The sequence below is a fragment of the Heloderma suspectum genome, chromosome 6 (assembly GCF_057233095.1).
Source record: "Heloderma suspectum isolate Gila_16-S chromosome 6, 16-S_ref, whole genome shotgun sequence".
In the NCBI taxonomy this organism is placed as follows: domain Eukaryota; kingdom Metazoa; phylum Chordata; class Lepidosauria; order Squamata; family Helodermatidae; genus Heloderma; species Heloderma suspectum.
In genome coordinates this window covers 53,730,854-53,747,299 of record NC_139463.1, presented here as the reverse complement: position 1 = coordinate 53,747,299, position 16,446 = coordinate 53,730,854, and the positions used below count along the sequence as shown (strand labels likewise).

General features: G+C 45.3%; 1 protein-coding gene across 7 annotated transcripts in view; it reads right to left on the bottom strand.

Moving 5' to 3' along the window:
* Positions 1-16,446, bottom strand: part of NSF (N-ethylmaleimide sensitive factor, vesicle fusing ATPase) — a 169,085-nt gene that overhangs the window by 77,888 nt on the left and 74,751 nt on the right. For all 7 annotated transcript variants that reach the window (XR_014783791.1, XR_014783792.1, XM_084804364.1 and 4 more), the window contains one exon: positions 11,873-12,028. Coding sequence is in view for 5 of the 7 variants with exons in the window: in XM_084804364.1 (XP_084660490.1) it covers positions 11,873-12,028 (156 nt within the window). In the remaining 2 variants the exon portion in view is untranslated. The remainder of the gene's footprint in view (positions 1-11,872; positions 12,029-16,446) is intronic.

The following is a 16,446-nucleotide window of genomic DNA, read 5'->3' as shown; positions in this document are numbered from 1 at the left end:
GATCCCCAACAAGTGGCATAGAGAAGTATACTGCCTCTGATACCGGAGGTCATATGTAGCCCTCATAACTCGTAGCCATTGATAGCCTTTTCCTCCACTTAATCCTGGTACCTACCCTGAAGCAAGCATAGAGGTACAGTAGATGCATATTCCCTTGTGAATGCCTGAAATTGCTATCTACCCAACCTTGCACTGTACCCACCTGGTACCTCACAGCACTGCAGCTCTTAAGAGCAGAACTAAGGTGGGCTTACTCCTTGGTTTGGAAGGGAAGTGTAGCGCCGAGATCGGCTGAATCACAGCAGTAAATGCGGTAATAATGCTGACATTTTTTAATTTAAAAAAAAATCTGCTTTGCAATTGCCTTGACTGGGAGCTGGATAAATAAAAAAATATTAGTCAATTCTCAGGTATTTGAGAAAGAAAGGCAGAAAAACACACACACACGATGTAAATAGGGGAGGAAAGAAAAATATTACTGGAGGTGAAAGACAAATTTTACACATGAACCAGCAAGGTGGTGATAAATTAAAAGTGATCCTTGTCAAATTACCGTCAGGAAAGAGCCAGTGAATTCAGGATATGGGGAACACAATCTCTTGTGTAGCCCAAAGAACGGTGAGGCGGGATGCGAATGATGAGTAATGCCAGTGAGGGGGAACCCCAGATTGCTGAGATGAGAGAGGCTACAAAAAGGCTATAAGCAAGTTGAGACAGATTTTGTATAAACAGGTTTAGGGAATTTCTGTTGTCAGGCAAGCCAGATGGACGTAATCCCTTGTTGCTGTATGTTCCTTCTTGCAATGGAAGGCCACAAGGTAAGGGGAAACACCAGACTTCACCTATTTGAGATATGCCATTATCAAACAACTGAATACAACAAGAATGTTTGAGAATTTGTACACATACTCTCTTACTTGATTGTTGTACCAAAAGGTAACTCTTACGTTTACCCCTCAGTCATTGCAAGACTACCCTCTGAACACCACTCAGAAGGCACGGGCACGCCAATGCTCTTGGACAACAGCAGTTTATTCTGGCCGTAACTTCAGCACCAAAATACACTTCTGTACTGTCCATGTTGTCAACTCAATGGGAAGTAAACTGAGTTGGCAGTGCACACAATACAAAACTGAAATCCTTTAGTGCTGAAGTTGTTTAGAGGAAACTAGAGGAAACACACTAAGCTGACTGAAAGCATAGATTATTCAGCTATTGGGAATTCTACTAGATTGTAAGGACAGCCTCCTTTAAGGACTAGTCCACATATTCAGTTCTATCCCTTGGCTGCTGTACCACAAAGCTAACTGCCATGAATAGTAATTGTACGTGATGAGAAATAAATGAAATTATTAAAGGTTTCTGTGAGGCCAAGCCACCAACCAATAGAGGAGACTGCCTGCTGTATCTCTGTATGATGTAACTGCTCTAGCCTTGCCTCCATTCAGTCAGCCTCTACCGGAGGTGGGGAATTCTGCGATCTTTGCGCAGAGGGTAGAATGGATTCTTTGATCATTCTGGATGCAGAGATGCTGGTTGTATCTTTCCATGTGTTGTCTCCTGGTAAATCAGGGGCGCTGCAAGATCAGTGACTTCCACAGAAATGCAAGAACTGCACTGCTCTTGCCCTTACCCATTCTTCATGTTACAGTTGAAAAGGTTTAGAGTAAAGCTTGCCACCAATTTTAATTCAGAAAAAAGTGCACTTCGAGTAATAAAGATCTAGAAAAACACTGAGCCAGAGGATATTCACTAGAGGCAATAACTTCACCATAATTTGGGGACATTTTTATTTGCCACAGACTTCTAAACAGACCAGTTACAAATGTTTCCCAAAGGTCCATCAAACCCTGCACTCTCTCCAGCAGGAGTAAGCCAGATGTCCTATTACACAAGTAGGGGCCTGTGGCAGAAATAGCTAACCCCACCCCCCACACACTGTTTATCCCCAGCATCTGGTAATTAGAAACATTCTGCCTCTGAACTTGGTAGTTCATCTCTAGCTACTAAGGTCAAGAAAGCAGTATCACAGATCACTGTAGTCTTCCAGCACTGGGCAATATGGACAAAGCCACACACTCCCAGAGCTTCAGGAAAGTGTCTCAAGCTACATGAGGGAACTCAGAGGCCACACACATGTTCAGAATGTGCAGTCCCATCTCACAGGCGTTGAGTTTTGAAGTGTTGGGGTGGTGGTTTGCAATACCTTTGAAAGAGCATACAAAGACGCCTTATACAGAGACAGCCCATTAGTCCACCTAGCTCAGTGCTGTGCACTCTGACTGGAAGAGGCTTTCCAAGCTCTCAGGCGGCGGCGGCGGCGGGGGGGGGGGGGGGGGCTCTTTCCCAGCCCCAAACCCAAAGTTTTACAAAACACCACAAAGAGCCCTGCTGCATCAGATGGACCATGGGTCTATCTAACCAGTTTCCTGTTTCCAACAGTAGCCTGCCAAATGCCCCTGGGAAGCCTGCAAGCATGAAGGCAAAAGCCCACTTAACTCATTTGTTGTTGTTGTTCAGTCGTTCAGTCGTGTCCGACTCTTCGTGACCCCATAGACCATAGCACGCCAGGCCTTCCTGTCCTGCGCTCTCTCCCGGAGTGTGCTCAAGTTCATATTCATTGCATCCGTGATGCTATCTAGCCATCTCATCCTCTGCCGTCCCCTTCTCCTTTTGCCTTCAGTCTTTCCCAGCATCAGGGTCTTTTCCAGGGAGTTTTCTCTTCGCATTAGGTGGCCAAAATATTGGAGCTTCAGCTTCAGTATCTGTCCTTCCAATGAGCACTCAGGCTTGATTTCCTTTAGGATGGACTGATTTGACCTCCTTGCAGTCCAGGGGACTCGTAAGAGTCTTCTCCAGCACCACAGTTCGAAAGCATCAATTCTTCGGCGCTCAGCCTTCCTTATAGTCCAGCTCTCACAGCCATACATTACTACTGGGAAAACCATAGCTTTGATTAGACGGACCTTTGTCGGCAAGGTGATGTCTCTGCTTCTTACTATGCTGTCTAGGTTGGCCATAGCTTTCCTCCCAAGGAGCAAGCGTCTTTTAATTTCATGGCTACAGTCACCGTCTGCGGTGATCTTGGAGCCCAAGAAAGTAAAATCTGTCACTGCTGCCATTTCTTCCCCTTCTATATGCCAGGAAGTGATGGGGCCAGATGCCATGATCTTCGTTTTTTTAATGTTGAGTTTCAAACCAGCTTTTGCACTCTCCTCTTTCACCCTCAACAAGAGGCTCTTGAGATCCTCTTCGCTTTCTGCCATTAGGGTGGTATCGTCTGCATATCGGAGGTTGTTGATAATTCTCCCGGCAATCTTAATTCCGACCTCTGATTCATCCAACCCAGCATTTCTCATGATGTACTCTGCATATAAGTTAAATAAGCAGGGTGACAATATGCTGCCTTGTCGTACTCCTTTCCCAATTTTGAACCAATCGGTTGTTCCATGTCTGGTTCTCACTGTTGCTTCTTGACCCTCGTACAGGTTTCTCAGGAGACAGGTAAGGTGGTCTGGTACTCCCATCACTTTCAGAATTTGCCACAGTTTGTTGTGATCCACACAATCAAAGGCTTTAGCGTAGTCAATGAAGCAGAAATAGACGTTTTTCTGGAATTCTCTTGCTTTCTCCATGATGCAGCGAATGTATTCAGAAGCATACTGCCTTTGAATGTGGGAAGTTCCATTTTAGGCATAATAGCCAATAGTATTGACAGACCTATCCCACTCCATGTGTCCAAACCCCCTTTAAAACCAGTGGCAGTGAATTCCATAAGTTAATTCACAATTGAATTAACTGTCCTCAGTCTACTACCAATCAGTTTCACTGGGTCATCCCAAGTTCTAGTGATAGGAGATAGAGGGCCAAAAATGATTAGCGCTCAAAAATCACCCAATTAAATTGATTGGCTGTACTTCATTTAGCCAGAGATGCCATAAATTAAACCTGGGCCCTTCTGCGCACAAAGAAGGCGCTCTGCCACTGAGCCTCGTCTCAAGCTGGAGAGCATCTCTGTGCCAATTGCACCCACCTGGCCAGCACGGAGGGCACTGCGAACATGAGGACAGGTCTCCTTCCATATAAGCAGGTGATGACAAACTTCAAAATGTCATGACTTGAAACTGCAATGTAGCTCCTCCTGCACTGGGGCAACACTTGCTTTCACAGCTTATCTCTACTCCAAGAGAAAGGCAGGCAGTGTATCCAAATGTCAGTACTGTTAACAAAGGCTTATAAAACGCAACCTGTTCTCCTAGGTGGGCACGTCTAAATGCCTCTGTCTAGCATCAGAACTATTCCCCAGTCAAAGGTCACTCATGTAACAGAACACCAGGCTTATCTAGCAGCTTTTAATTACTCGCTCACCCATGAGCACCATACACCCACACAGTGAAAACAAGTAAGCTGCACACCAGCTCATCAAAATAACAGCAATAAACCAAGATGTAAAGACTTTGTTGTCATCACTATAGCAGGCTCCACAACCAAATGAATTCTCAGTGGGTTGGTATTTGGCACAAATTAGACCAAGACAACCATCCTCTGACTGTATCTCATTAAGCTATTTTGCAAAGGTCACTTTGAGATGTATTTATGGGATTACCTGTTTTGTTACAGCTCCCTAAAATCACCCCCCACAGTACTCTTGTACCACTCAGGTGCATGCACGAGTGACATTTCTAAACTGAGAACAAACCTCAGTGGGGATGAATGAACTTTACTAGATACTACCATCAAGTAGCAAGTCTATCCACACAAGGCACCGATACTAAAATTGGCGTCTGGGGGTGGGAGTTGAGAAATGCAAATGTTTAGAAAGCATCATTAATGTAAAAAGGGACCTTAAAGTGTTTCATAAGCAAAAGGAGACAGGTGGGTGCCTCCTGTCTTCTCAGTTTATAATCTAAAATGTTAATAGTGCGGAAAACAACAGAAGGAAAATAGGGAGAGACAAGGACAGTAAGACCTGGATGTAGAATCATAGAATAGTGGGGTTGGAAGGGGCCTACAAGGCCATCCAGTCCAACCCCCTGCTCAATGCAGGAATCCAGGTCAGAGCATTCCTGACAGATGGCTGTCCAGCCTCATCTTGAATGCCTCCAGTGTGGGAGAGCCCACCACCTCCCTAGGGAATTGGTGCCATTGTCGTATTGTTCTAATAGGCAGGATGTTTTTCCTGATGTTCAGCCGGAATCTGGCTTCCTGTCACTTGAGCCCATTCTTCCGTGTCCTGCACTCTGGGATGATCAAGAAGAGATCCTGGCCTTCCTCTTTGTGACAACCTTTCAACTACTTGAAGAGCGCTATCATATCACCCCTCAGTCTTCTCTTCTCAAGGATAAACATGCCCAGTTCTTTCAGTCTCTCTTCATAGGGCTTTGTTTCCAGTCCCCTGATCATCTTTGTTGCCCTCCTCTGAACCCTCTCCAGTTTGTCTGCATCCTTCCTAAAATGTGGTGCCCAGAACTGGACACAGTACTCCAGATGAGGCCTAACCAGTGCTGAGTAGAGGGAAACTAGTACTTCCCGGGATTTGGAAGCTATGCTTCTATGAATGCAGCCCAAAATAGCATTGGCCTTTTTTGCAGCCACATCACATTGTTGGCTCATATTCAGCTTGGGATCAACAACAATTCAAAGATCCTTCTCGCTTGTAGTGTTGTTGAGCCATGTATCCCCCATTTTGTAACTGCACTTGGTTTCTTTTTCCTAGGTGCAGAACTTGGCATTTATCCTGATTAAATGTCATTCTGTTGTTTTCTGCCCAGCGCTCCAGTCTATCCAGATCACTTTGAATTTTGTTTCTGTCTTCCAAAGTATTAGCTATCCCGCCCCATTTTGTGTCATCTGCAAATCTGATCAGCATTCCCTGCACCTCCTCCTCCAAGTCATTAATACAAATGTTGAAGAGCACTGGGCCCAGGACTGAGCCCTGCGGTACCCCACTCGTTACCTCTCCCCAGTTTGAGAAGGTCCCATTGAGAAGTACTCTTTGAGTCCGATTCTGTAGACAACTGTGGTCTGTGGATCCACTGGATCGTTGTTTCAGCTTGCCCACTTTGAGTTAGTTTGCCCATCAGGATATCATGGGGCACTTTGTCGAAAGCTTTGCTGAAGTTGAGGTATATTATGTCCACAGCATTCCCACAGTGCCCAAAGGAGGATACTTGATTAAAAACTGAGATCAGATTCGTCTGGCAGGATTTGTTCTTGACAAATCCATGCTGGCTTCGAGTCATCACTGCATTGTTTTCAAGGTGCTTCCAGGTAGATTGCTGTATCATCTGCTCCAAAATTTTCCCAGGGACTGATGTCAGACTGACTGGTCTGTAGTTCCCCGGTTCCTCCTTTTTACCCTTTTTGAAGATAGGGACAACGTTAGCCCTCCTCCAGTCATCTGGCCCTTCACCCGTCCTCCATGATTGCTCAAAGAGAATAGACAGTGGTTCTGAGAGTTCTTCTGCCAGTTCCTTTATTACTCTAGGATGCAGTTCATTTGGCCCTGGAGATTTGAACTCATTCCAAGTAATTTGGTGTTCCTTGATCTTCCTTGGCCTACTGGTCTCAAGCTGCAATCCTGCCCATTCAGCCTGTACTTTGCCTTTGCCAGGGGGGTCATAGTCCCTCTTTTGGAAGAAGACTGAGCCAAAGTAGGAATTGAGCACCTCTGCCTTTTCTTTGTCCTCTGTTATCATTTTGCCATCCTTATTTAATAGCTGAACCACCATTTCTTTCCTCTGTCTTTTACTATGCACGTAGCTGAAGAAAGCCTTTTTGTTGCTTTTAGCATCCCTTGCTAACCTCAGCTTGTTCTCACCTTTAGCCTTCCTGACGCCATCCCTGCAATTCTGTGCTACCTGCTTGCACTTTTCCTTTGTTGCTTGGCCCTCTTTCCACTTCCTATATGTGTCCTTTTTTGTTTTCAAGCAAAAAAGGACACATGTGAGCAAATGCACTTTCCTGTATTTGAGGCTGGTTATAGTTGGGGATTAAATTAAGGCATTGCACCAAAGGACAACTTGACACTGAAATGGCTTTATTTGTGCAAAAGAAAGAGTTCTCTGGGCAGCTTACAGAGAAAAATGGTTTTAAGAAAAATTAGATTGCACTACAATAAAATGCAGCAAATAAAACATACAGATTAAGTTCAAATCAGATTAAAAGCAGGGAGCAGATGAATAAAAAAAAAACCCACAATGCTAAAACAATATTAAGAACCACAGCATAATTTAAAAGGTCTGGAAACAAAAAGTTATTTGCTTGGCACCAAAAACACATTAAAGCAGGCACAAGGTATGCCTCTCTCAGGAGGGCATTCCAAAAACAGGGAGCCACTACTGAAAAGGCCCTTTCACTCATAGCCCCCTGTCATAACTTGCTTGCTGGGGGGCTGGGCACTTGAAGAAGGGCCTCAAAATACAGGTAGATACATGTGAGAAGAGGCAATCCTTCAGATACTGAGGGGTCCCAGACTGTAAAGGTCTTGAAAGTCAAAACCAGAGTTTGAATATGCCTGAAAACAGACTGGGAGCCACTGAAGTTGATGAAGTACTGGCACAAGACGTCCATAATGCCCATTCCCAATTAGCCTCCTTGCAGCCATGCCCTGTGCGATGTTCTAATTTCCCTTTGCCACATCACTAGTATCCAGTGGTGGGGGTCAGGGGAGTGGAGCATCATGACATCGTAACAGAAGATACGTTTTAATCTTCGACAGGGAAAACAAGAACTACATGCTTGGAAGATTTCGTGGTGGCTGCCACGCGCTGAGCATAATGTAGATTGGCCTCCGGTGTCAGGAAAAACCAAGACCCCCTGCAGGAAAAGTGACAATAAAGGAAGATGAATTGGAACCAATGGATCCTCTAGGATCCACGCAAACTGAGAACAAAGGTCTCTTTCTGTTGGGTCGCAAACGAAAAGAAAATCGCATTAAAGCAGGAATTCCTAATGCACATACAGAAAAGCCCTGGGCTACAAATTTGAAATTGTACACATTTAAAAAAACACGCACCTTGAACCTAAAAGTGGGATTCAAAGCCTGCTTTTAAAAAAAATACGTAAATATGTTTCATTTGCTGTAATTTTAGGCTTTTAGCAATCTGTATGTCGGGCGGTCGCCCCTGCCACCTTCTGAAAACCTCAGGTAGCCAGAATCAACAAGCAGACAATAGGGCTCTTTTCCAAGGCTTTATTCCCATTCTACCTAATGATGCCTACAGATGCTAATTGCTTGATCCTACGAGTGAGACTTAAGAGAGCTGCCTATTCGGGGGTTCTAACCTTAGGAATCAGTTGATCTCCGTTTGGAGGGGAAGGCGGGAAACCTCTGTACTCATGGGCTAGGAGGAGAGAGTCCACCCCTTTCCTGTGGGGCATCGGGGCGCTGCTGTTGCCATCGCGCCAAGCGGGCTGAGCGCCTCCTCTCAGCACCCATCTCCTGCTTGATGCTGCGCTGGCGCCTAGCGTCCAGAAACTGCTGTGGCGCCTCCCTCTCCCTGCCAGGGTCACTATCACTCTCAGGAATGTGCACTGGGAGGGGCTCTCCCCCTGGCTGCTCCTCTGAACACTGCACGGGTTCCTCTCCCGCGGTTTCTATCTCTTCCTCAGAATCAGAACTGCTTTGGGGCTCTTTGGGCTCTGATCCAACCCTGACACCGTAAATAGGACAGTCTTCAAGAAGCCTAGCCTGAATTTGGAAGATGTTAATAGCTATAGGTCAGTTGCTAACATCCCCTTCCTGGGCAAGGTGCTAAAGTGGGTGGTTGCCGGTCAAGTCCAGACACTCTTGAATGAAACTAATTATCTGGATCCATTTCAATCAGCTTCAGGACTGGTTTTGGAATGGAAACTGCCTTGGTCACCTGTGGGATGACCTTTGCTGAAAGAGGGGGAGTGCGGCCTTCTTCATTCTCTTGTACCTCTCAGCAGCTTTCGATACCATTGACCATGGTCTCCTTCTGAATAGGCTATCTGGGCTGGGTGTTGGAGGTATTGCACAGACATGGTTCCACTCCTACTTGGATGGCTGATTCCAGAGGGCGGTGCTGGGGGATTACTGTTCTGTCCCTTGGCAGTTATGCCATGGGTGTCACAGGGCTCTGTTTTAGCCTCAAGCTGTTCAACATCTACATGAAACCACTGAGGGAGGTTATCCAGAGACATGAACCCTTAGTTCATGTTGAACCCTTAGGTCACCAATATGCAAATGACATCCAGCTCTCTCTCTCTCCTTTGCATCAAATTCAGGTGAAGTATTAGGTGTTCTGAATCTGTGCCTGGACTGGATTGGACAAGGGCTAATAAACAAACCAATCCAGACGAGATGGAGGTGCTGCTAGTGTGTGGTGCATCTGACTGGCTAAGTGGTGTTCAACGTACTCTGGGGGGGGGCGGTTGCACTCCCCCCCAAAGAATCAGGTTTGTCGTTTGGGGTGCTCTTGAACCCAGCATTGTCACTAGAGGAACAGGGGGCCTTGGTGGTGCAGAGCACCTTCTATCAGCTTATGCTGATATACCAACTATGACCCTAGCTGAACAGATATAGCCTGGCTACAGTTTCCCATACTCTAGTAACCTATCCTTTAGATTATTAGAATGAGCTATACATGAGGCTGCCTTTGTAAATAGCCCAGAATCTTCAGCTGGTCAAAATAGGGAAGCAAGACTGCTAACCTGGACTGGTCAAGATGATCCTATCATGCCTGTGCTCCGTGATCTGCACCACTTACAGTCAGTTTCTGGGCCCAAATCAAAGTGTTGGTATTAAATGTTAAAGCCTTCAGTGGCTTGGGGCCAGGGTTCCTGAGGAATCATCTCCTTCCATATATACCAGCCTGGACCCCAAGATCATTTTCAGAGAACTTTCTCCTGGTGACCCCACCAAATGAGGTGTGGTAGGTGGCTACTAAATATGGGGCCTTTTTGGTGGTGGTGCTCCCTAGTTGTGGAATGCCCTCTCCAGAGAGACTTGTCTGGCGCCTACATGGTGGTCTTTTCAGCGCCAGGTGAGGACCTTTTTTATTTTCCCAGGCTTTTGAGTTCTTCAATTTGTTTTAAAATGTGTGTTCTTGTGTTTTTAGATCATTCCCTGCTGCTGGGTTTTACTCTGGTTTTATTTTGTTTAAAACTTTAAAAGGTTTTATATTATATCATGTTGTATTTTAGGGTTTTAATTTTTGTGAACCACCCAGAGAGTTTTGGCTATTCAGCAGTATAAAAATGTAAAATGATGATGATGACGATGTAGACGCTACAGATCAAGCAAATAATATTTTACTGAATAAAAATCTTACAAGTTTGGATGGAAAGTTTGGTAAAAGATAGTGCCTAATCAGACATGAATGGCACTGTGTCCTAGCTGGAAAACAAAAATATTAGGATCATAAAAGGACAGGAGGGATGGAGCTCTGAGAACAGAGGGAAAACTGGGAGAGTCATGGTTGTTGGAAATGGGGTACATGAGGATGGATTGAAACTACAGAGAAAGAAAGAGTGAGAGAGACTGCATAAGAATCTGAAGCAAAATGCAATGCAGACGATCCAGCCAGCCAGGCTGGAGTTGGCATATTTATTGCTACTCATTTGTGAAGCATAAGAAAATGGAAAGGAAAGGGAGAGGAAACACAAAAGGGGAAACTGTGCTACTATGCACAAGACTGAAAAACTGCTTTCTTCTCCTTTCCCTCTCATGAATCATACAGCAGCCCTGAACAGATGTCAACCTGGCATTTGAGCCCTGAAATATAGTTGGAAGAGCAAGTTATAACTACTGCAGAGGAAAAAAAATGAGTGTCAGGAAGCAGCACTTCTCTTCAAATTTCAGATAAACTTTTTTAGCCTAAGGGGGGGGCCTGCCAAAGAGAAAAGTGAGCTGGAATGGGAAGCCTTCGAATAAGCAAGAGCTCTACTCAGACAGCAGCTTGTTGGGAGAGCAAGTGTTCAGTTCTCATCACCTCCAGGCAGGGAGTCTCAGGTTCATTGGGCTATCCTAGAGTTTATGGTCAGCCAAAGTTAGAGAGGCCTATACTGGTTAAGATAAAGCAATTCCACATGGGCTGCCTGCTGCATCTCTGCCATGAGCCACTGCTCTGGACTTGCATCCTTCCAGGCCTTCTTTCTTGCCCCCTTCCACACTAAAATTGAACCTGTCGAGGTGTAAGAATGACGTGTACCTTGGCCACCAGACATTTGGTGAACATAGAGCTAATGGAATGGACAACCTAGAAGCAGCAATGAATAGTGTGGGTTACCCCTCTCCACCTTGCAGCTTGAATTATTCAGAAGGGAAACCCATTGTTTAACAGGAGCAACTGAAGTTGCCACCATGATGGGAGGAGCTTTATGGTTCTATTTTGGTCTTCAGCCAGTTGACATTCCCAGTGCTTGCCAGCAAGTTGCGCACAAGGAGTCTGAAGCAAAGTTAGTATTCAGCGGGCCGTGCTGGCTTCAGCCCCTTAGCAGCAGCAGCCTGCGCCAAGGCTGTTAGGCACTGAAGCCTACTTGATTCTGCCTTGAGGCTGGCACGGCTCAAATTGGCATTGCCTATTTATACTTCACTTCCACTGCTCTCTCTTCCAATGGAACCCAACCCTAAGAGAGTTCCTGTTTTATTGACTTCCCACTGCTTAAGAGAGAGGGGGGAAATTTATAGTGTTTTAGCCTTGGTAAGTCTGGCTTTTTTGCATTTCCTGCTATCAAACCCCTTCTTTATCCATCCCAGCCAGCTCCTATTTTGATCCCTGACCTCTCCCTTAACCTGTGCCATATCATCCCTTTTCCAGTTCCTAACCCCTCTGTACTTCTGTACTCTGACGCACACTTAGCACAGTGATGTAGGACCTCATTCATCTTTGAGTTTGGTACTGACCCATCTGTTCCACAATCTCAGGTGGGAACACACGGGAAGCAAATGCCCGCCGGAAGATGTCAGAGAATTCCTTATCAAGTCCTCCAATGCCCATCTTCTCAAAATTCCAGTCAGGGTTGATGATAGACTGACGATTTTCCCTAGTTTTGGATTTGCCTGCAGGAGGGAGGGAGGGGGAGGGAGGGAGAGAGAGAGAGAAGTTAATTAAAAAGTGACAAACTCAACAGCACATGAAAATGTTGCAGAATTCCATTTTCTGTGTGCAAGACGCCAAAGCAAACTTCCAACATAGTATAATATAAGTGGTGCATGTGATATAAGCTAATGAGAGCAGGTGTAGTAGTGAAGAATTTCTGACTTCAATCTCAGCTCAGCGATAAATCTACCTAAGACCATAGGCAAGCCACCATCTCTCAGCTTCAGTCCCACACCATTGCTAACTTGGGGATGATAATCCTGGCCTATTATCAAGGCTACTGCTGGGATTAGAAAAATGCAAAATGCTGTCCATTCCTAGAAAAAGAATTACATACACCCTAATGACAATTTGGTTAATCAAACATTTGATAAAACTGAATCTGTCCTCCATTTCTTTTAGTTTTAATAAATAGCAGACATGTAGAGGGCTTATACATTGGGCTCCTTGCAAACAGAAAGAGCTGTTTAGGTAGGATAATCTAAGTTTGGACTTTCTGAATTCTTCAGTCTGCTTATAAAGAAAGGGATACCTCAAACTTGCCTCAAAGTCACATATACTGGCTAGAAACCCTGCTTTCTCACTAGGATGGACAAGGGGAAGCTATAGACCAGACTGACTGTTTGCTGTGTGCCCATAACATGAGCAAAGACCTGAAAGCTGACATGCAAGCAGGAGACTCCCTCTTTACTTTTAAGAGAAGCAAGTTTCTAAATCTCATGGATTTGGAGATATGTTTGAAAACATGCTAGCAAAACACTCTAGTGGCCCAACAGATGAAGCGTTTCTGCCCCACATGGCTACCTGCCCTCGCTCACAGCTTCCAGTTACTTTTCTCTAACAACAGTCCCCTAATGTGCCCAAGCTGCGAGTTTGTCTACATTTAGTTTTCCTTGGGACTTTGAATCAACTAGGCATCCACATCTGGTAATTCTTATTATTATCATCTATGTATCCTGAACCATTGATGTGCATGGCACTTCCCAGACAAGAGCACAGGTCCCTGCTCTGAGGGGCTTACAGACTGTAATTTGACACAGGGAAGACAACAGAGGAAGGGGAAAGGAGGAGAGGAAGGGGAAAACAGGGGAAGAGTGGGCGTTATTTTACTTACATGTATTTAGGTGAAGAGCATGGAAAGAATCCTTTGGCTCATGGGCCTGAGCTGGCCTGGCAGGGTCCCCAATGCAGCCTGTGGGGCTTTCCTGGGTTGCCCCTTGCTGATGTCACTGTATCTCCTTGCCTACTTGCCTTAACTGTACCTTTGATCCTGAATTAGAACAGGTAGGCAGCAGTTGCTGGTTTTCCCCCTTCTAACCTGTTTTCAAGCTGGAACACATCACCTTCTCGGCAATATGTTTTGGCTTTTCCCTTCATTCCAGCACCTTTGGGTCTTTCTGGAAACCTTCATTGAAAGCTGGAACACATGGAGAAAAACCATTGTGCTCCCATGACCTCAGGTCATTTCCTGCCCCAACAGTGCTCTCCTTCGCTAGCTCCCATCCTGGTCAATTGATTTAAGCTTCTCTCACTCTTTGTTGCTGTAAATTTTGTTTGTTTGTTTGTAACTCTGCTTGGGCATGGCTAAAGCTCTGTTTGCAGGGGGGCGGGGCTGTTTGTAATGTGTGAGGTTAACTGCTAAATTTCTGTCTGTAATGGAGATCCACTTGGGTACGGATAAACGTGTGTCTGTAATGGTGGGAGAGGGGGAATTGTGAAGAATTCGATGCCTACTTGTGTTCACCGTGCCTACTTGTGATCTCACACTCTCGTGTTCACCACTCTGAAATCTGTCCTGATATGGAGCAGTATATAAATATTGTAAATAAATAAACTGTTCAAAGTAAACCTGGATGGAATGGAGCTGAACTCTCTGTGGCTTGCTGTGCCTTACTTCTGAGGAAATATGCTCGTAACCCAGGTATAATCAAGGGAACTATAGACCAGTCAGTCTGACATCAATACTTGGGAAGATTCTAGAGCAGACTGTATGGCACTTCATCTGCAGGCACCCTGTCACTAATGCATAATTAATGGAAGCTAGAGCAGATTTGTCAAAAACAAGTCCTACTGTCAGGAGTGCCCTAGCGGCCTCTTTCAGTCCACTCTAATAGCCAACTCAAGACACAGACGAAAGGATTCTTTTCAAGGCTTTAATCCTTTTACAACTTAATGACTCTTTCAGATGCTAATCACCAGTGACTAAGCAATGAACAGCAGAGTAGCCTATGCTCCGGGTTAGGCAGTTGGTCCCCATTTGAAGGAGAATTCAAGACCCTGAACTTATGGGCTAGGGAGAGATCCTCCCTCTTTCCCTTGGGTCCACGGGAGGCGGCCATTGCTTGCGCGCCAAACGGGCGCTACGCCTCCTTTCCGCGCCCTCCATTGCTCGTTGCTCCCTGCGTCTGCGTCGAGCGTCTAGCAAGCCCCCCTCCAGCACTCTCTCACTGGCAGGGTCACTATCTCAGGAATGCCGGCAGGAGGAATCTCTGCCAGCTGCTGTGCCTGTGAGGGATGAGAGGGCTCCTCTCCCACGGATTGCTGATCCTCCTCAGAATCAGAACTGCTCTGGGGTTCTATCGGCTCAGTTTCTACCCTGACATCTACAAAACTAATCTTATATTATTTTTTGACTGGGTAACTTCCTCAGTAGATCAAGAAAGTGCTGTGGACATAATATATCTCTACTTCAGCAAGGCATTTGACAAATATTCTGGTTAGCAAGGAAGTTAAGTGTGGGCTGGATGGGACAACTACTGGGTGGATCCACAGCTGGCTGGAGAATCATACTCAAAGAGTACTCGTCAATAGTTCCTCATCAAACTGGAAGGAGATATCGAGTGGGGTACTGCAGGGTTGGGTCCTGGCCCCTATACTCTTGAACATTTTTATTGATGACTTGGAGGAAGAGGAGGGGGGAAAGCTTATCAAATTTGCAAATGACACAAAACTGGGTGGGATAACTAATATCTTAGAAGACAGACACAAAACTCAAAATCATCTTCATAGGTTAGAAAACTAGGCCGAAAATAACAGAATTAAATTTGACAGTGACAAGTGCTAATGATATGTATGATACGTGGGATACCTGGCTTGGCAATAGTAAGTGTGAAAAGAATCTTGGAGTTGTAGTCAATCACAAGCTGAATATGAGTCAGCAGTGTGGTGTGACTACAAAAAAGGCAAATGCAAATTTTAGGTTGCATCAAGAGAAGTACAGGGTGTTTCAAAAGATGGACCTGATTTGAAATCGCTATATCTCTGCAACCACAAACTGCCCATGAATGAAACTCTTACCACTTGAAAGGGTGGGGTACAGAGTTTCAAATGTTTACTGCTAGATGCCTCTCTCAGCGCACAAACAGCACTGCCCCATTGGCACCTGCAGGTTTGACGTTTTCGAAATGACACACTGCCTCAACGTTGGATAGGCCGCATGGGATCCCAAGACTTGGCACTACACTCTTGGCCCCCAAGATCTCCAGACATTACACCCTGCGACTTTTTCTTGTGGGGATATGTCAAAGAATGCGCTTTTGTGCCACCATTAGTGACTAATCTGGATGACCTCAAAAAGAGAATCACGGCAGCGGTGACTTCAGTGGAAGAAGACACTTTGAGAGGCATTTGGGACGAATTCAACTATCATCTCGATATTGTCCGTACAGCAGGTGGAGGGCACATAGAGCATTTATAAAATGTTAGTAAAACTTGATAACTCATTAAACCGTTTGTAACTTTTGGTGTAATTGTAACATGTTGCCATCGTGAAATATACTGCTTTGAAATTGGGTCCATCATTTTGACACACCCTGTATAGTTTCAAAATCATGGGAAGTAATAGTTCCTCTCTACTCTCTACTGGTCAGACCTCACCTCTAATATTGTGTCAAAGTCTGGACACCACACTTTAAGAAGAGTTCAGATAAACTGGATCAATTTCAGAGAGGGGCAACAAAGGTTATCAGGGGGCTAGAAACTAAGTCCTACGAGGAAAGATCGAAGGAACTGGGTATATTTAGCCTTAAGAAGAGAAGGCTGAGAGGGGATATGATAGCACCTTTCAAGTCCCTAAAGGGTTATCACCCAGTAGGGGGCCCCGACTTGTTCTCTATCATCCAAGACTGTAGGACACAAAATAATGGGCTTAAGATACAGGAAGGCAGATTTCAGTTGAACATCAGAAAAAACTTCCGAATGTCACAGCAGTCAGACAATGGAACCAACTGCCCAGGGAGGCAGTGGGCTCTCCACCCTGGAGGTATTCAAGGAGAGCCATCTGTCAGAGATGCTTTAGAATCATAGAATAGTGGGGTGGGAAGGGGCCTATAAGACCATCGAGTCCAACCCCCTGCTCAATGCAAGAATCCAGGTCAGA